A 22152-nucleotide genomic window follows, 5' to 3' on the forward strand; every position below is an offset into this window, starting at 1 on the left:
CACATGTAAAGGACATCTCCACTCGGATACATGTTCGCTCTGAAAATACTAATACACGCTCAAGGAACAGTTTCCATTTCGCCTTTCTACTGATCACATGCTGCGGAGAGAACAATTTATAGCATCATCAAATTGGTGGGGTGTGGGTGATGATTTTGTTTTGATAATATGTTGAGCTTTCGGCGTTCTCTAAACCCTAAATTTACCAGCGATATGCGACTTCTAGCCACTGGATAGGTTCATAAATAATGATTAATGATTATTTAAGCGCACTATACGCAGGAGAAAGTTACCTATATGGAAACATTGGGTTAACAAGTTAATTCAACATTTGTCGGATAGAAGCCGTCCGCCAATCATTTCTGGCATTCCTCATATTAACAGTACTTTCAGGTGATATCATATCAGTATTTCGCAGTAAAAGTATCTAAGTTTAAAGTATCATAAACTATAAGGACAGTGATGACATGATTTTGCACTTTTGAGCTGCAGTGGCAGTTACTCATTTCAGTTTGTATTATTTCCCGAACATGCGAATCCAGCGCACATCATCGCCCTGGACAACGATCATCGCAAATCAATCTGAGCACAAATCATTTTCTTCCACTCTTCTCTGAAGCACAGAATGAGAGAGCGATGATTTTACTACAAACGCCATTCGCTATGGGAAAATCACGCGTATATCACACACTCCCGTGAACGTAAACTGTTCACGCGTTTAGTGTGGTTGGAATTGAGCTGTTCGCAGACAAAAAGCGTAACTGTGTATGAAGACAGAAGTTCTTACAAACACCACAGAGGTATTCATGTATAGAATACACCACCTTTTTGGCAGACTCAGCAAGCAAAATCAACTAATACTTTTACATGCGGGCAGATAATATGGTAGCGTGTATTCTCAATCAATTTATTTCATCATGAATCAAGCTGTGTTGGTGTAATGCAGTAACTATGATTGGTCTACAATGCGAAGAAGGCATGATTCTAATTCGGAATATGCACGAAAGGATGTAATGCCTTTTTTGCATTGGGAAATTGTTTTGGGTGTAGTATTGCTGACTTGTTGATACCATAAAATGATGCATATACTGCATTAAACTTGTACATTACTTTAATTTCTACCTTCTATAAACGGCAAGTTATACACAGTCTTGCTGCGGATGCAGCAGACTTACTTTGTTTACAAAAAACATACCAAAACAGAATCACCTGATTTCCAAACAGGTCACCAGTGCTGGAAGATTGGCAACCCAATTCAAATGACGTTATTGTAAATTTCTAAATAAATACATACAAATTATTGCAAAGACGACAAAACTATTATATTTGCATCTTCCTGTTTACCTTTTCAGTAACTACAAAAAAGCACAGATATAGTGATTTTTTTTTCCAAATTTTATTGCAAAATTAATGCAAACGATTTGGCATCCTGATTCACCAAGAAGCCACAGCATGTAAATAACAAAAGCATGTCTGTGTGAGAAAGTAGGAAGCAGGAAATCAAAAAAAAATTTCATTCGACAGAAACGCAGCTTATGAACCATTTAGCTTACATTTTTGTCGGGTGTTATTTTTACCAAAGCTTAGATTATGAAGAAAATGTTGAATTTTTAGCAAAAAATCATCAATATCTCTTTTTATGTAAAAGTTAATGAGTTGTTCTCTGAATAAGAAATATGCGCACATGTAAGAGCTAACTCTTGTCTTAAGTCGAGTTTCGCGAGAAATCAACTTCAAGGATGTCACATTAAAAAGACTTTTTTGTTAAGCCAACCTAAACGAAACGGAGTTATGACATTTCCAATAAAACTCAGAGATGATTTCTCTACATTTCCTTGGAAGGTTGTGTTTTATCTTTTTTCGTTCAAGAGATAATTTTATTTAAGAAATTGAGTGAGCCCCATAATTTTATTTACACCAAACTGAAGTACACTTATTGTGGAGAATTTGTTCCTAAGACATTGAATGTCTAGTACTTACGGTGTAGAAGTACTGGATTTTCGACCATTAAATCGATTTGTAACCTATGGTGCAATGTTTATATAAATTAGTTATGGAATTTGCGTTTCGACTTCGTCTCATCAAAAGCCGACACTAACTTAGTGACAGGACTAAGCTAGCGCCGGATAGACGCTAGGGTGAGTGCTCCTATAGTTGAGGTGTACCAATAGTTGCAGTAGTGCGTTATACGCCTAACTAAGGTACCAACCATCAACAATTTTTTTTATCGATTTATCGCACTAAAATTATGCGATAATAAAACTGTTAATTGAAATTTGCTCAAATAACTATTGAAAAAATGATTTTCTTCGAATTTTGAGCTCCCTTGCACCTATAGTTGATCTAATGTACCTATAATTGCAAATCCCATAAGAAATCAGGATTTGCAACAATAGGAACCGAAATTAGCGATTGCACCACTATTGGTACATGCGTTCCTATAGTGGTACAAGCGGTTTTGAATACATAAATTGGTTATTAAACCATTTTTCCTATGAAATAGGGATTGAAAGCTTCTATTTATCGATTTTTTAGCAAAAGTTTTCCTTAAGTATGCGACTATTGGTACATCCACCCTAGCTCCAAATACGAAAACACTATTTGTGGTTCCGAACCCCTATGATAGGAAGTCTAAATACAAATTCCATAACTAATTTAGTAGTTAGGTCGACTGATTTGAATTTTAGATCTTATTTTGTTCGATATGCAGTCATCTGATACAATAAAACAGGAGTTGTCTATTTACCCCGACGTTTCGGTTCATGTATAACGTAACAAAATAACATAACTAATTTAGTTATAAGTTTTGTGCCCTTTAACCCTCCGGAAGTCGCGCTTATGGCACACTGAATGAACAGCCGCTAGTGCCCTAAGACGATTTCGCTAGATTTTCAGAGCAGCGTGCACTTAGTGCACTAGCGCGACTTCTGGAAGGTTAATTCACAAATGTGGTTTAAAACCATTTTCTAGTGGAGAAAATAGTTTTATCTAAATTGTTCTCCACTACGGAGAAATATAGCATAGTGAATGTTTATTTGCTTTGCGGCTTCGCCGTCTGTTCGTGCCAGAATCTATCAACACCCGATCAAACAAAAATCTCAATGAATCATATGCTCATCGCCAGTTAACCGTAAAGGAACCGGGATGACGAAATCCTTTACTCATCCAACGTCGAAGTTCATTTTGATTGATTATTGCTTCGTGATCATATGCAAATGACAGCCGGCCGATAGAAGCAATAGAATGGGAAATTAGTAACTTCTCTTCCTCACACAAAGCACAAGCAGGTGCGCAGATGGGCAAAGTGATTGTTTTTGTATGACTCGATTCACTCTGCCGTGCTAGTCAGTGGACGTGTAACCGACTGTGCAAACATTGACTGACCATTAGGAAAAAAAATGAGTCATTGTTTCGACGCAGAAAATATAACAATGATGTCTATGTCAACAGTTTCGAATGAAGTTGTTCCTAAATGGGAGGATAATACAGCTGCAGTTGCTTCACTCATCAAAAGACCACCCACCATTGAATGTTCAATATCGATGTTAACCTAGTTTTTGAACGTGGCTGCAGCACATGAAGTCGGTTTTCCACAGTCTATAAATTTAGCTTATCTAGGTCAAGCATGGAAATGTGCAATCGCAAATCCCAACGGATCGAATCCTTTGTGCCGCCCCTATTCCAGTTGAATGCAAGGACAACTCGACGATAAGAATCTGACGTGTGTTTACTTGAATTAATAGAGCGAAATATTTAATCCTTTCTTATACCGGCTCCTTACTTCCTAGGAAAACTGTGAACGCTCGTTTGTAGATGCTAGGTAGTAATCGGCCAGTGATATTTCACGCCAAGGTAAACCGGCTATCAAAGGCGGTGGGCATTATTTCAATAAATCGTAAATATAAATATAAAAGTGAAGTTGCATTCAAATCGCCATGAACAGCATTCCAGCTAGTAATAGATATTTTATTTGCACAGTATGCACCACACTCGGCAGTGAAGAACTATTATAGGATTGTGAAACTCTTAGTATGATGACAAAATCAGTGAAGCAAGAGGTTGAACTGCATTAGTAGATTCTTTCATTATGTGAAAATGTGAGGAAGCTGCACGAATCCCAAATCGTTTAGTCGTGGATCGGTTTGAATATTCCTATATAGTTTAATTTAGTTTAGATGTTAAATTTAAAATTGAAGTATTGTGTTATAGATTAAGGAATATTGTTCTAGGTCGAATCACCTTTCAAATTATTGTCTCATGTCACAAGAACGTAGATTAGATTGTTCATAGAGAAATTCATTGAAATGCTTATACAGTAGGATTCCGTTTTTAGCAAATTTTTTTTCAGTTGCCAAACCTGGAACCGTGCCAAAAATGGAATTCATGTTTAAAGCTTTTATTTTCAATTTGTAACTTCATTAATGTCACAAGATCATTTATTATATAAGAATCACTAGTTAGACACAAAAAAATTCCAAACAGTTCATACGACACATGTGAACGTTCAAAGCAACTGACTTGTCCCGAGTGATGTCCCGGAAAGCAGGCACAGAGGCTCAGGTTTACTGATGAGAAAGCGAAAACGAACTCTTGTCTTTTGATGCAAGGAGTTCGTGAACACATCTTAACGATTGTATGATGTGTGATGGAAAAACACCCGATTTTCTGCATTGAATCAGGAAGTTTTTCCTGTTCACCATATTGCCACGCTTGGTGTTGTTATTGGCATATGCTTTGAACATCTGTAACGTTGTTAGTCCGAATCTTTGACAAATGAGTGCGTAGTAGGATTGACATGTTTTTTGAGCCATGTTGTTGGATGGAGTAGAGGTGCGTAGCGACTGTTGGAAATATACCATATCTTTTGGCTCGGCAGCCAAACGCCTGGCATTATGCAATCTTAAATTCCCATAAGGGAAAATTGGACTGAACCACTTTGTGCATTAAGGGCACAAACCCTAACTTAAATTAAGTTTTATTTTTTGTGTTTCGAATTCATCTCGTCAGTAACTAGCACCATCTGGGAATTCGAAACGACAGGTTTAGCAAAATGTTATTTAAAATCGGTGAAAGACCATGCTGGTGCAGCTTCTCAGACAGAATGTTGATAGAAACTGAGTCAAAAGCCCCCTTAATATCCAAGAAGACTGATGCCATCTGTTCTTTGTTAGCATAGGCCATTTGGATTTCTGTAGAAAGCAGCGCTGGGCAATCGTTCGTCCCTTTGCCATTGCGGAAGCCAAATTGTGTATCTGATAGTAAGCCATTTGCTTCGACCCAATTGTCGAGGAGAGACAAGATCATTTTCTCGAACAACTTCCTAATACAGGACAGCGTTGCAATCGGTCGATACGAGTTGTGGTCGGAGGCTGGTTTTCCTGGATTTAGGATGGCGATGACCTTCACATGCCTCCAGTCATGAGGGACAATGTTACCCTCAAGAAACTTGTTAAATAAGTTCAACAAGCGCCTTTTTGCAGTGTCAGGCAGATTCTTCAGCAAGTTGAATTTGATTCTGTCTAACCCTGGGGCGTTATTGTTGCATGACAAGAGAGCAAGTGAGAACTCCACCATCGAAAACGCTGTTTCGTTCGCGGTATCGTGAGAAGATGCGGCGCGGTATGTTTTCTGTACCGGGACAGAGTCCAGACAGATCTTCTTAGCGAAAGCGAATATTCAGCGATTTCAATATTCCACATTTTCGTTGATACTGTTTTGGTTACGCATACGTCGAGCCGTACCCCAAAGAGTGCTCATCGCTGTTTCTCACGTTAACCCGTCGACGAACCGGCGCCAATAACTGCGTTTTTTGGCTTTCATTAGACTCTTCATTCGGCTTTCTAACGACGCGTACGCTCCGGAGGAAGTACTTGAGTCGTTTCGATGTTAGCGGATATCGCGGTCGCGTACCTCTTCCAATCAATATTCCGTGTGAGATCATACGAAACATTGATTGTTTCCGATGGTCTTGAACCGTTGGCAATTGAAATTACGATAGGCAAGTGATCGCTACCGTGGGGATCAGGGATACCCTTCCACATCTAACTGTAGCTATGTCGAGCATAGCGATAGACCCAACGCGCTTGCGCGTGCTGGTGGTGTAGGAATCCGCGTCGTTTGTCCCGTGTTTAGGATGGTCATGTTGAAATTGTTGCAAAAATCTTGGATTAATGCTGATCTATTATCATCATGATGACAGCCCCATACCGTACCGTGCGAATTAAAGTCTCCTAGAACTAGCCGCGGTGCCGGTAAGGATTCTGTGATAATACAAAGAATTCGGTGCCCTACCGAGGCTCTAGGAGGAATGTAAATGGAGGCAATGCAAAAGTCTTTGCCTTTGATTAGAACTTGACAAGCGACAATTTCAATGCCTGGTGTCGAAGGGAGGTTAATTCGGTTGAAAGAATAGCACTTTTTAATCCCTAAAAGTGCTCCCCCATAAGGGTTTTCTCGATTCAGACGAATTATATTAAAGTCGTGGAAGTTCAGAATTATATCGGAAGTTAACCAAGTTTCACATAATGCGAAAACATCACATTTTAAACTGTTTAGTAAAAATTTGTAGGAATCGATTTTCGGGAGGATATTTCTGCAATTCCACTATAGGACAGTGATCGAATCAGTGACCTCGTTTGATGACTTAGCCATGGAAGGATACGATCACTGCAAGGAGGGGCCATTTAGCAGTCAACTGCTTCAAAAATGTTTGCACTATAGGGAGAAAACGTATTAGAATGCTTTTAAGAGGGTCAATAACGTTGAAAGCTGTGAAAATTAGATCCACTATGTCAGAAAATTTCATTAGTCCATTGCTGGATTGAGTGTCTGTTTGAAAAAAGGGGACACTTAGGGTTTTTGGTGTCCCTGGAAGAGGTGGATACTCCTTGTTAGAATTAAAATTTCCAAGTCCTGGAGCAACTTGCTTCGGCTTTTGGGCACCACTTCCGTTGGATTTATTAAATGTAGTTGGCGCACTTTCTGAGGAGGACACCTTGGCACCCTTACGAGGCAGTCTAGGGGAGGCTAGCTTTCTCCTCTTCCTAGATTCCCTTTGGGTTAACAAAATATGTTCCCTCTTGTGGATCGTCAGATTCTTGCTCACCACGAGCCAAAAGAGCAAAGGAATTTTCGGAAGGGACAGATGGCGAAGTATTCTTTAACATTTCTGCTTAAGAGTGCCTCCAGCGATCCTTAAGGGAGCGCCTAATTTTATCCCCGCGCTGCTAGTACGCAGGGCATGACTAAAGAGGATGCGGAGAGCCCCCGCAGTAAATACACTTTTCAGTTTCTCCACCACAAGCGTCATCGTCATTCTCTCCCTCACATTTGCCGCACCGTTTTTTATTGCCACAATAAGTGGTTGTGTGGCCCAGTTGCTTGCAATTGCTGCAGATCATTACCCATGGTACAAACAGGCGAACAGGTAGGCGAGCCTTATCCAGGAGGACATAGTTGGGAAGAGAAGACCCGGAGAAAGTCACCCGAATCGAGCCTGACGGAGAATAAGTTGTCTTATCATCTTCAGTTTTTGCGGAATACAATTGCTTGCATTTCAGGGGCCCTATTCTCACAGTCATATCACTTAGTGACTAGAAGGAAATTTTGTTCTAGTCACTACGTGACGTGACTGTGAGAATAGGGCCCCAGAATCTTCACCTGTTGAAGTGAAGGGTTCTTAAAGCAGCCAACCCCGTACTTCAACAGGTCTTCGCACTTCAGACCCGGTTCGGCGACGACCCCATCGATCTCCACTGCCCTACAAGGCACATACACCCTGAATTGCTTCGTAAAACGCTCGCTGCGAGCAATCTGGTTTGCCTGGTCGAGGCAGGCACGTAGCCAGAGGGGGGGCTAGGGGGCTAAAGCCCCCCCCGAAACTTTTCAAAAATAAATTTAAGAAGCAACATGTTTTTCGGTAACTCGTAAAAAAATTGTATCTTGTTTGGTTTCAACAAATTAATGGGAGAATGGTGAGGAAGATTGCTATTTCGAGCCACCGAAGACATCGGTCACGATATCTACTCAGTATGCCGAGTCTGATAACACACTTCCTTTCATATTGTGTGACTCGTCGGAAGAACAAAAGAAACTGTTACTTTAATTCTTGCTGGGGTGATCCGTCGGATGATTGAATCGTAGAAGCAAGAAGTGGTGCTCCAGCCAAACGTGGAGGCTATTGACTTCTGGAATTTTTGCATAACCGAATTTCATGATGGGAAATATTTGCTGAAGGTGAAAATAGAGGTTATGCTTACGAACATCGCCTTTAACGAGTTCTACCTTGTCAGGCATTCAGTACTTATGTTACTCAACAAATTAGCCTATGCGAAACCAGTCATTTTGCAACTTGTAACACGTGGTTGATTCTCATATATATGGATGATGAGAAAATCAATGTTCGGCTACAAGATCTGATACCACTTACTTGAACCGCGGGCGAACGACCAGGAGGTTAAAGCCCCAATAAACAAACTTAACTTCTTTGAACCGTGGCCATTAAAAGATTCCTGTCACATTTGGAAAAAATTTATTATAAAGGACACTTCTAGGAATTAGACGGGTAGGGTCAGCTAGGATTTCGTCCTAGCTGACCCTGCACGCACAAAACGCAATGCGATAATATCATCATACACGTACATCTTTGCACATCCATAGTCTCCAATACGATTACCTGAAAAACAAACAATTGCCAAATTTGTGGCTGCTGTTCATATAGTATTGACGGCAAAAACTGCGTCTAGTATCTCAAAATTAACAGTCAGCATCATCATTGAGGAAGTCGACACTGGTGGCCCGTAAGGGGACAAAACAAAAATGAAATCAGATATTCGCGAACTGCCATGTCCATGGCAGTGACCACGATAATAATACGGAAGTGTACAAGATAGATATGAACGACCACCAAGACGCGGTTGGTTATGAAAAATATTTCTCAATCAGTAAACAGGTCAATCGCACGAGATCTGTTGGACAACCATTAGCGTTTTATCATTTTCATTGTTTACATCGTGGAAATATATTAAAGACTCAAGGCTTCATTTAGCTAATGCATTGAACCGACTCAAGTAAACGAATTGTATAATAAAAAATTAGAAGTTTCATAGAAAACTGAGTACAAAAACTGTCCCAAAATTAACATTTATCGCTAGTAATGGTATCTAACAAAACTCATTTTATGCTAGATATTGGCCTGAATAAAGAAAGTTAGTTAAATCATACGCAAATTGAATTTCTGTAATAGATTAGAGCAATGTGCGCTTTAATATTAAAAATATAAAATAAAAAAGTTGCGTTTTCAAATAAGCTTACCAAAAAAAATCACAATTTTTTTGTTATATAACTTATGAAATTTGCAATTACTTGAAACAAATTGAATTTTTTTAAGGCTGGACCAAATTTTTTATTTATTATTTTCTTTAAGTATTAAAATCGTGTTAAAAAGATTGTGTAAAAATTTGGCAGTGGAATTCTTTGCGAGATATTACAATTATAAACATAAAACATGGCAATTTTACACTAAACGCCCAGCGAAAGGCCTGTTATAACTGAAATGTCTCGTAACACTTCGAGTTCCATTCTGATTTTTTCACATAATCTTCTTAATATAGTTATGTAATCAAAATAATTTTGATTTCGGGGGACTTTAGAAAATATTTGCTTTTAACATGAGAATACCCCCAAAAAAGTCTTAAATTTGCAGAATGCGAGTCATTCCACGATTTACAACTATAATTTTAGTTCCCTTCAATTTTTTTGCACTCTTTAGCTGTAAATTATAGACACGATTTGTTTACTTTGGCTGAATTTGACTTTTTTTTTTTTCAAGTTATGAGTTTTTGAACTTTATAAAGTACTAGCTAATACCCATCGCACGTTGATGCGACTTTCAACGAAATAAAAGGAAACCATAATTTGTTCCGAAGCGCCTTCTTGTAGGCAGATAATCCCCACCAATAGCACACAAACACGCTCCATAACAAATTCCTACTATGCATAAATTTTTACGGCAATTGGTTAAGCCGTTTGGGAGTCCATAAATCACATACATACAAATATCGACTTTTAATAATATAGTGATTTTTTAAAGTTTTATAAATTTAATAGAATTGGACATTTTTCATTCCCTCCTAACTGAGAAACTATTAGAATTCTGGAAAAAAGCATTATATAATAAAAGCTGCGTTTTCGAAGATCTCGGCAGATTTTTTTTGTAATATTTGTTTTTGTTAAATAATTTATGTATTATGCAAATATTAGTAACAAATTTTTTTTCAGGGTGGAGCCAAAAAAATCTTTTTAGCTTTTTCAAATAATTTATAATTATATCGAGAAGATTGTGTACAAATTTCAGAAAGAAATTCGAGTATTTTACGAGATATTTCAATTACAATAGGCCTATCACTAGGCGTTTGGTGTAAAATTGCCTTGTTTTAAGTTCATAATTGTAATATCTCGCAAAGTATTTTGATATCCACTCCCAAATTTTTGCACAATTATTTTAACATGATTTTTAATATTTAAAGAAAATAATAAGTAAAAAATTGGTCCAACTTTAAAAAATTCAATTTGTTTCAAACAATTGCAAATTTCATAAGTTATATAACAAAAAGAAATTGCAATTTTTTCAGTAAGCTCATTGAGTACACAACTTTTTCATTTAATATTTTTTAAGTTATAAGTGATTGAAAAATATTCAATGTTATAAACTTCAAAAGTTCAAAAACTAATAACTTGAAAAAAATCATATTCAGCCAAAATAAAAAATACGTGTCAATTACTTTAACTAATGAATGCAAGAAAAAAAATTGGAAGGAATTCAAATTTTGAGTGTAAATCAGACGTGGAATGACCCATATATTTTGATCCTATTGATCACCAAAGATCCTCCTTCCTAACTGGGGTATGCCAAAAAATTATGTTAGCATGATGCATTAGAACTGGTAATAGTTACAGGACGCCAGATCAAGAAAATAGAAATCAGAAGATTTTGTGCAAATTTCGACATTCTCTTCGATCGAACATTTTATGGATATTTTTCTACTCATTTCGATTTAGCGTCATCTACACCTTTTAAACGTGTAGCTTAGAACACCTTGCGTTTTCCAGCACCGTCAAGGATTGTCATATTCGGTTAGCGCATAAATATTGAGAACTCTAGAATATCCATTGTTGCAACGAGACTAAATTGTAACTTGTAAGTAAAAATAAATAATAAAAATCAAATTAAACATCAATAATTCGTTGATGTACTATAGCCTTTCTTGTGACAAAGAACATGGATTGTCTTAGATTTGGCTTTGTTTTCATTAAGAACTTTTCAAAATTTCGTTTAGTTTCTAGTGACAATATGAAGTAATTAGAACTAAAAGCTTTATGCAGGGGCGGGTAAAGCGTAGTTGGTAAATTGATTACCTTTTACGCTGCTCATCACGGTTCGTTCATCAATCCCGCACATGTAGGGTTAGAAATTTTTCTAAAGAAATTTTCTAACCCAAAAAGAGGCGAATAACCATAAGGTTAAAACCTGTATAATCGAAATAAAAAAGCTTTATACAATAATTTTTAAGCCCCTCCCGAAATAAACTCCTGGCTACGGGCCTGGGTCGAGGTCATTTACTATAACGCGTATCTTATTAGCTCGAACACGTGTTATCTGAGCTACGGACGGGTAGTTAGCAGTCAGCTCCCGTGAGATCTCTAGAATATTGGGCGATTTCGTGTTGGGCCGGAAATATTAGTTCATTATATAATTCTTACCGCACCATAATAGTTATATCCACTTATCCACTTCCCGTTTTCCTTCCCTACTAACAAACTCTTCCATCCGTAATACCTATGAAGATTGCGTGGGTTCCCCGTATCTTCTAAAGTAGGTATACAACTAACATTCCCTTCCCTTTAGCGATCGTAAGAACATGGCCAGGTGTGCAGTGTACATCACTGTATCAGCCACCCATGATGAGTGCGGTCGTTTTTGCTATGCTATGCTATGCTATTTCGTTTTGGGCCGGAAATACATCACCCAGGGTCCATTTGAACTGGCTGGGTATGTTTTAATACGGGGAGGATTGGAAGAATCAGGGGAGAGAGTAGTTTTAGGAATATATGGTATATCAGGGGGTTCAGCGAAAAGGTTTGAATTATTCTCACCCTCGGCCATTTAGGCACGAGGTTATATAGGGAATGGGAACTATTTAGCCGCAGTAAGAAAGTGTCAACGTGAAAATAAAGAATATAAAACAGAATACTCTGCTTCTCCAGCGACGTCCGTTCGTCTGCACCAGATCAATTCACTACACTAGCCAGGCCACCGACAAACAAAGGCTGTCTCAGACAAAGGCTGACCTTCACTATACTTTCACTTGTTATAACACCACTCACAGCGAGAGAAAGCGAACTGCTTCGATGTAAAGCAAATGAATCAAATGAATTTAATGAATCAAATGAATTTAATGAATCAAATGAATCAAATGAATCAATTGAATCAAATGCAATAAATGAATCAAATGAAGCTGAGATGCGTCATTTCGATATAATAACGGAGATGTTTATTAGTTACTATTTTAGGAAATTAACGAATATGCTAATAATAGCACGAACTTTAAACTAATTTACGCTCAAAAGAACACTATATTCACTTAACAGAAAGGTATTAATATATTTTTCTCTGTAAAAATTTCTTAGCTTTCGAATGAAAACAAAAAAAAATACTATAAGTGCCATACTTTTCCAATTTAGTATTAGAGAAAATAAGATGAAGGTATTCAAGTTCAATAATTCAAACACATGGAAACAAGAAGAGATAAGTGTATCATGTCAAAGAACAAATTATGTAGCTCTTCTAGACTAACAATCTGAATCATTAAAATGATATTGCTAACTATTAAAATTGTCGACAAATGAACAAAAAATCGATAAAATCGATCATTAGCTGAAATGAGACTAAAAGATATTAAATACAAAGTATACTTTTGGAGATAGACGTGTTTAAAGACAATCCAGTTATTTACAGAAAAAGTACAATAACTCTGTAACAGTTAAAATTTGGTAGTACGTGTGGAACGTTTATTTGCCCAAATATGATCTTCTATCACCCCTTTAAAGATTTAAAGACTTTTATCCACTCATAACTATCAGATAGCATGGTTGGATGGATAAAGTATTGGTTAGTAATCTGTCCGTTCGGGTTCGTTTTTCAATGCCAGTAGTCTTTTTGTCAAAACGCGTATTACTCACCAATATGCATGTATCACCAATACATAGGCAATTTATATTTTACATTTCTTGCATTACATGCAAGTAAGCTTCTTGTAATTTTTGCACATTACATTACATTATATTACATTACAGAGCTCTTGCAATTTGAGCTAACGATCTTTACATTAATGTAAGTGATTCTTACCAGGTTTGTTTTGTGTGTAGCAGAGGGTATGTGATAGTCTTGTTCAAATTGAAAGATCTCAGCCGTAGTACCACCCAGATGATCCAAAAGCAAGCAGGTACCATTCATTTCGTATCTCCAAGGAACCGACCTGAATCTAGTGACTAGAACTCGCGCTCGGAAGTTATACGACCGGGTTCTGACGAAGTACATACACCCAACCTCCCGAAAAGAAGTCAATAATAAAATGTTCCCAACCATAGATTATAGACCATGTGACAACAAACAGTAATATGGTTATTACGAAAACTCACCCTCCGGATTCTGCACCCGACAGGGCAACGTAACCATGTCGTCCAGCTCCGTTTCGATGGTTTGATTCTTCGTCAGCAACTGACTCGCCGACGATGGTCCCGGATTGCCGATCTCGTTGTCAGGATTTTCCTTTGATGGCTCATCTTCGTCATCGTAATTGTAGTCATCCTCATCTGGGGATACACCACCGCCACCACCTCTTCGCTCCTTCGATAAACTGCTACCGGCGGGCTGGGGAGACGCTACAAAAATATATAGGAGAGAAGAAGAAAAAAAATAACGTTAAAAACTTGAATTATTTTCTGAAGTACATCTAGATCGAGTGGTTTTTGTTTCATTTGGCATCGCGGCTACAGACATTTTTAGCCGCTTCTAATCTTTGGCTAAGCCGAACGACTCGAGTGTGATCGGTGCCCCAATGCCACATAGAGCACACGTAGCATACTAAAGAAATTCAAATCGCAGCCAATTTATCTTTCTCATGATTTTTGTGTTTCGCATAACAGATGGCCCAGAAACGGTCACTGACCGTTGGCGCTGTTAGGACCTGCTGCTTACAATGTATTTATGATGTACTGAAATGTTGCCTACAATCGTCAATTCGAGATGTAGTCAATTGTGCGGAGTGTTTTTGAGAGAAATTCATAATTCAGGGGGAAAATCACAAAGTTTACACAGAGGACAGTCGTTACCTTGATATTCACTTAACGATATTTAATTTAATTTCAATGCAGTCTTTTTGGCGTGCTGAATTCACCCTTTCCAGCACGAAAATATTCGTTCTTTTTCCTCCAGTCGCATCATTCACCTTCAGTTGGCGCCCCGTTTTTTTTCGGTCGACTTGCAGTCTAGCAGCAATCTTTCCATTTTCATTGCTATTAGTCATCCCCACAAATATCGCCACGATTGGTATATACTAGCAGATGTAGCATTACCCCTCAAACGTGTAGATACTATATACCGGAATGTAGTGCAAGTGCATGCTTTCTATACGCGCGCGAAACCTTGCAAACGAGTGACCTTCTACTGCTGAGTGTCAGCAGCCAGCCGCCAGTCAGTGGCGACATTAGACGACTCCGGTTTCGTTGCCAACTTTTTCCTCGCCCGTCAGGAACACTATTCGAATAAAGTTTATGCAAATTGAATGGTGACCAATCTCGGCGTGGTTAAAGGTCAATTTGCATGGATTCCGTGTTTCTTCGTTTCTCCAGTACAGTGCAGGTTAGGGTACGATATAAACATAGATAATAAAACCGCAGACAACCGAAACCAAAACCGTGACTGATCAGGCGAATGTGGTTTGAATTTATTGTCCTGGTGGAGCCGAACAAAGCACTGCTAGTTGGGAGTGGTTTGATTTCCTTGTGTGTCCTCTATCAAAAGAGGGTGGCTTTTTCGCACCCTCTCAGGCTTCCTTATGAGGCACGCAATAATTTTCCATGTTTCGTTATTTTATCGCGTTGATTGATTCGTGTTACATTCATAGGGTAACTGACGCAAATTTTGGTTCTATCTGGCAGTTTGAATTTTAGCAGTACATGTTTTCTACAGTTTGAGAGTAATTACGAATGAAAAAGACGGGTGGGTAATGTCCGAGAAACAGTGGCGTAGCCAGGGGGGGGGGGGTAGGGGGTTAAACCCCCCCCCCAAACCAAAATTAATCGGATTGAAAAAAAAAATTGATGCTGACGAATTTAATTTAATATTCCACAAAATATTTTTGGAAAAATATTCTCTGATCATTACATTGAGAACTGTGTTTAAAGCGTCATGAGAACTTTTGGAAAATTGTGGGAAGGGGATCTTGTAACTTATCTCTTAGCCAAAATCCCATAGTTGTCAAATTACTTCAATGTAAAATAAAATAACTGTCTGAATTATTATGAGCTCATTTTTGGAAAGATGCTTCAAAATATGGATTAGAGGCAATTTTTCGAATGGGAATCTAAATTTGAATAGGTTGTTTGCATATAAAACATGAGCTTGTTTACCGAAAACTTACATACATTTCAACATTTGCTGAAAATGTATTTTATTTTTTAAACTCTATTAGACAACAATTCAATATGGTTAACAACAAGAATAACATTTCAGAAACTAGTTGAAAGCTGATGTAATTTTGTCTCTAGCAGGTCAGGATCGGTTTTATGAGCATTGGATTTTTGTTGTATTATCAACTATATGAATAGCCTCTTAGCAGTATGCAATGAATGGCGTACTAAAATTTTGTGTGCTACGTACTAGTACTGCAAGTTGTGAGGTTGACTAATGAAGAAAAGTAAAATTAATGCTCGATAAATTTTTAACGGTCACGATCACATTCATTCGAAACTGCCAAATTTCGATGTTAAGTAACATTGAAGAATTTCAAAACGTAAAACTGTTCATCTGCTGATAGAATAATTTTGACGGTTAATCCTCCTAGAAGTAATTATAGACAAGAATTACTCTTCGACCAAATTTGGGTCGAGACTTAATGTCTCCAGCAAAGTTTTCGAAAGTGCTATTTCAATCAACTTTGTCAAAGACATAAATATCCCACATATTCAGAGTATCGAAATATAGTAGTAGAAAACCTTTACAACAAGCTATTCTGAAATTACTGTATTTGATAAATCTCTTCTGCGGTAATTCATAACATAACACATTGCGTTCAAGGTGCCTTTGAAGCTTACAAAAAAAATAAGGGAACTGGATTTAAAACAAATAATTCCCAGATATTGAAAGGACTCAAAAACACAAAGAGTGATTCCATTTTCAGGAGCTAGCATCAATTCGGCGCTAGCTTAGTCCGCCCACCAAGTTAGTGTCGTCCGCCCACCAAGTTAGTGTCGTCCGCCCACCAAATTGGTGTCTGATGAGATGAAGTCGAAACGCAAGTTTCAGTTCCATCCATCCATAATTTAGTTATAGGTTTTGTGTTTTCAACTCGCAATGATTGTTTCAAACAATTTTATCCGGAGCGCAGAAAAAAATAGTTCTCACCTAAATTTTGCTTCACTAAGAAGAAATATAGCAGGCCCAGTCCATTTAAATCCCTATATGTTGAATTCATGTAGCCTTCATATTTTCAACAAAATTGTTTGAAATGACATTATCAAAAACTTTGTTGTCTCTTAATATTTTTGAAAAATTAATTCACCATAATTACCTCTATGAGAGTTAATCACTAAAATTTCTATATCATAGCAGGCGCTGTTTTATGTTGATAACTTCCCGAAGTTGTCAAACCTTCAAAGTCTAGGATTATTATATTAGGTGATCTTGAACGTTGAAATTTTTTTAGATCATTTATCCCACTTTAAAAGATCGCAATTTTTGACTTCATTGACATATTATACAAGAAAATAATCTATAGAGGTTTGAAAACTGTTCCATGTTGATCCTTCTTGTTTGTAGACTGGAATGACATCTGTTAGACTACTTATGTTTTTGAGTTTTCAATAATTTATCAAACTCATATTAAATTTTAGCATTTTTTTCAAAAAATTTGCGATTTTCATCAAAACCCCCTCCAAACCAAATTTCTGGCTACGCCACTGCCGAGACATAACCGGAATGAAGTAGAATACACTTTAGGCTGTTAATACAAATGCTACAGTTTTGACTATTTTCTGATCGGTTGTATTAAAACCAATTATATTTCGTTATTTCTAATGGAAACATCGAAATATTGGTACACGTACATCGAAATCTTAAATATTCGAACATATTTATCATCATATGGTAACCCTGAAAAGAGCATTTAATGAAAGTGAAACAATTCATTTGGCAACAGTAGAGAATCAGATATACTTGTAACGTTATTTCGCTATTTCCTTTAGATATACCGAAATGACTTATTTTAATAAAACCTTTCAAAAATTAGTAAAAATTGCGGAATTCGTATTAATAACCTAAAGTGTATGCTACTTCATTACGGTAATGTCTCTGACATTACCTACCCATCTTTCTAATCTAAAACAGAAGAAATGTTCTGAAAACCTAGTAAATGCATAACCTAAAGCGTTAAAGCGCTTTAGGTTAAAGCGCTTTAGGCTACACTTTTGCGAAATCCCGACAAAATTACGTGTTTGTCCAACGAGTTTTCTGTCTCGTTGTGGTACTAAATTATGCCCGTTGTTGTGGTGAAGTTTACCCACCGACAATCTGACATGACACTACACTTCAACAAAACTGTCATGTATCGTTTAGAGTTCCTACATTAAAAGTCTGGTCAAGAGAAAATTGACAGCCATAGCTTCCAGAAATGTTGCTCAAAAAAGTTGAACTAAACTTGAAATTGTTGAAGAGCATAATAATTTTAGCAATATATGTTCCGGTTTTGTTGAACAGTTAACAATTATCTAATATTTTGTAAAGATTGAACTATATTTGACAAAATATCAGGGAATATGCTAAATTCAGAGTAAAAGACATATAACAACGTAGTTGCATAGGCTGCAGTTAGTCAATACCACTGTACTTTCTACTTGAAACGTTTATATAAGATGCTCATTTGAATACAAAAAACTTCTGCTCGTTTGAATATGTCAAACTCATCTTGTCTAAACTTTAACTATAGTACATTAGTGTTCTTTTAAGGTTGGACAGAGAATGCGCAAAATTCGCAAACGAAAAAAGCAGTTTTTTTTCCACAGCGTATGTCAGATCTTCATAAAAATCAATCAGCGTATGTAGAATGTTGTTACAGTACTGCTGATTGATTTTTGTGTGGAAAAAAACAGCTTTTTTCGTTTGCGAATTTTACCCTTTCTCTGTCCCACCTTAAGTTAAATACGTTTCTCTTTTGCTCGTTCACACGTGCCGTACGTCAAAACGTTCCGTGCCGTTGATGTTGTATGTGAATGCCTCCATTTAACTGCATGTAACTTATCCTGACGGAATGGTGACGTTCCGTTTACGTTGACGGAAGTTGATGTATCGTCTGAATCGTCCTTAACCCTGCAATGATAATCGACAACGAATGCAGTACCAGGACATTACTTTTAATGGAGCTTTTCACTTGTTGAGCCGCGATATACGCAAACAAAATAAGTAAAATGCACATTGCGTCATCTAGCCGCACATAAACTAAACTTAAAAATTGACGCACCTTACGCCACATATACTTTAAAGAGCAAGAAAACGCGGTTCTCTCGCACCTAAAGAAAGAGCTTTCTACTTTTTCTGTAGTGTGCCATCAATTCATCATTTTATCTTCCTTGTGTATTACCTACCACCTACGACCGAAGAATGCGAGCTGACATGAAACGCAGCAGCTGCTTCGCTTACAACGTCAGAACACAAACTAACGATTTTTTTTTTCTTATGTTCCCTTTTTATACCAGTTGCTGTTCACTCGATGACAAAGGGGCAGTCCTAACAACGCTCGCTGCTTGATCGAATTGTATCAACCAATCATGGATCAGCTAATTACAGCTTTCATAAAATCCATTATTTTCGTTATTTTTAGTAATTGTACGTCCTACGGAATTGGATGCAAAATTGTTGTACATATTTCCAATCAGATAGCGCAATAATCTTAATTTTTCATTCAGCACAACGGCAGATATTCACGTTCAAAAACTCGGGTAAAATCCCGGCAGAAAATTTTGAAACGGGGTCCCTGTATTGAAACGTTTGAAGTATTCTACTTCAAAAACTTGATATTTTAACAACTATCCAGCTTTATTTTATATCAAACAGAGATGTATATTTTGCCGTGATATAATATCTTATTTTGATATGAATTTCTGATTGATGATACTTACAAGTAAGCGGCAGAGCCATTAAAACTTAGTAAAAAGTATAATTTTTGATGTTTTTCAGTAGTTTTTCTTGAAAACGCGTTATCTACAAGATTTTAAAAGTATAGAAAACGCTTTATAGAGTTGAGCCGAATACAAGGACCTAATTTTGCAGAAGAAAGTGTATAGCTACGGCCAATGGGCTATGAGTTATTTAAGTTTTTGTTAAATAATCTTTTGACATTTTATGATATTCATCAAAAATAACACTGTTCTACAAAATAAAACAACTTAAGTGGGCTTAGTCCACATATATTTTTTCGGAAAATAGAAGGAAAATGATGAAAAATGGCGTTTTTCGCTTGTCTCTATTACATCAGAATCGGTTTTTATGAGCATATGACGATTTTTTTAAATTATTTTGTATACTAGCGGGTACGGCGTATATCTGAAGGCTGAATTGATTGGCGTATTCACATTTTGTAAATCAGGTCTTATTTCCATTTTAGGAACTTTAAAGTGGAGAAAAATGCAGAAGATTGAGGTGAGTGTTGAAAAACTGATAATTACTGTTTAGATCACATAATTCCGAAATAGTCAAATTTGGGGCAAATATCCTCAAAAAGTTTTACAACAGAATACAGCGCATCTTCTGACACAATTATTTTGTTGAAGATGCCTCCTAGAAGTAATTATGGAGAATTAACTCTTCAAAAAATAATTAGAAACTTGGCGTGATTAGCAAAGTTATCATTATTTTTATAATTTAAGTTTCAAAAAAATCATCAGATGCTCATTAAACCTCGTCCTGACATATTAAAGACGTACAGAAAACGTCATTTTTCATCATTTTCCTTCTAGTTTTGATGAATTGCTAAAAATGTCAAAGCTTATCTAACAAAAACTTAAATAACTCATACCCCATTAGCCGTAACTATACACTTTCTTCTGCAAAATTACGCCCCTGTATTCGGCTCAACTATATAAAGTGTTTTCTATACTTTAAAAATTTTGTAGATACCCAGTTTTGAAGAAAAAATACTGAAAAACACCAAAAATTTCACTTTTTACTAAGTTTTAATTGCTTTGCCGCTCTTACATTTCAAATTTGAACAAACCAACTAACCAAACTTCTCCATTTGGATCTCTAGAAAAACAAAAAATGCTGAAAAAAAATCTAAGACTGTTCAGGACCACTTCAACAGGCATAAATTTTAAATTTTATCCAAAATCGGCCCATTTTTCAAAAAATCAAAATTCGCCACCAGTACACAAATTTACTTCGAAGAAGAAAGTGATGCTAACACCCTAACCTTTCATTGAAGAAGTGAGCCCGATGACTTTTTTAACATGATGTCATTTTGGGACACTCTATTCAACAATCACGTCGACTACGCCTGCGAAAAGTCGGCGAATGCAACGAACGCCATAGCGAGAATCACGCCACACGTCGGCAGTCCGAGAAGCAGCACGAGACATCTACTATCTACTGTTTCGTCATCGATATTCCGTCATCGATATGGGGTTCCTGCCTGGGGTGCTGCGCTGAAAACCAAGCGGAACCGTGAAAAGCTGAACAGAACATTCTGGCCGATGGCCGTACGAGTCGCGATTGCTTACAGAACAATATCGTCGGAGGCAGTATGCGTTATCGCCGGGATGATTCCCATCTGCATCACTCTGGCTGAGGACGTGGAATGGTACCAGCGGAGAAATGCACGTAATACAAGGAAACTGGTCCGTGCGGACTCGTTGGCTAAGTGGCAGCAGGAGTCTGATAACGCGGAGAAAGGAAGGGAGACCTACCAACTCATCCCAAATGTGTCGACTTGAGTGTATAGGAAGCATGAAAAGGTGAACTTCCATATGACGCAGTTTTTGTCCGGGTATGAATGCTCCGGAAGTACCTGCATCGGTTTAGACATGCTTCATCACCCCTTTGCCCGGAGTGTGTGAACGTGCAAGAGACACCGGAACACATGATCTTTAAGTGACCTAGGTTCGAAGAAGTTCGTAGGGGTATGCCTGGTGTGACAATGGACAATATCGTTGAAGAGACGAGCATAGTTGGGACGATGTCAACAGAGTGGATATGAGTATACTTTCCGAGCTACACAGGAAGTGGCGAAGGGACCAACAAAGTAGCGCAATGGCTAGAAAGTTGCCGTGAAACCACAAATCGGGATTCGATAGAAATTCCGCTGCCGAGGAACTCTCCATCGGTGTAGACTAGGCCCGTCGCCGGGGACCAGTTGAGTAGTACGCGACGTAGCACCGGGCTCGGGTCATCGGGGTGCTATTAAAGCGGACGTCAGGTTTCACTGGAATCGCCGGACCTACCTCGACACCCTACCGGGTACCTCGTGACTAGGCTAGATCCACCGCCGAAAATTAGACCGAGTAGACCACGTTGGATAGCTAGCAGTGGGTTGTTGGGGTGCCAGTAAACCGGAAGCTGCGCTCCACCCGGAGCCACTGGATAAACCTCAGTACCTACTGCCGGCTAGGTCCACCGCCGGGGACTAGATCGAGTGGATCGGGACGAAGCGGGGAGCTAAATGGCTCACGGAAACGAACATAGGTATCGGGAGGAATCTACCGCTCGGTTTCGGGAGAACGTCTCACGCCGGGGAATTTTTCATCGGAGTAGGATAGATCCATCGACGGGGACTAGACCGAGCCCAAACCTGTTCCCTGAGTAGGGTTTTGTGCATTTTTCTGCAT

General features: G+C 37.9%; 1 protein-coding gene across 1 annotated transcript in view; it reads right to left on the minus strand.

The window, feature by feature from the left end:
* Positions 1-22152, minus strand: part of LOC131687243 (homeobox protein six1-like) — a 324314-nt gene that overhangs the window by 81620 nt on the left and 220542 nt on the right. Inside the window, exon 3 of the mRNA XM_058971316.1 lies at positions 13699-13941. Within this exon, the coding sequence (XP_058827299.1) occupies positions 13699-13941 (243 nt within the window). The remainder of the gene's footprint in view (positions 1-13698; positions 13942-22152) is intronic.

The sequence above is a fragment of the Topomyia yanbarensis genome, chromosome 3 (genome assembly GCF_030247195.1).
Source record: "Topomyia yanbarensis strain Yona2022 chromosome 3, ASM3024719v1, whole genome shotgun sequence".
In the NCBI taxonomy this organism is placed as follows: domain Eukaryota; kingdom Metazoa; phylum Arthropoda; class Insecta; order Diptera; family Culicidae; genus Topomyia; species Topomyia yanbarensis.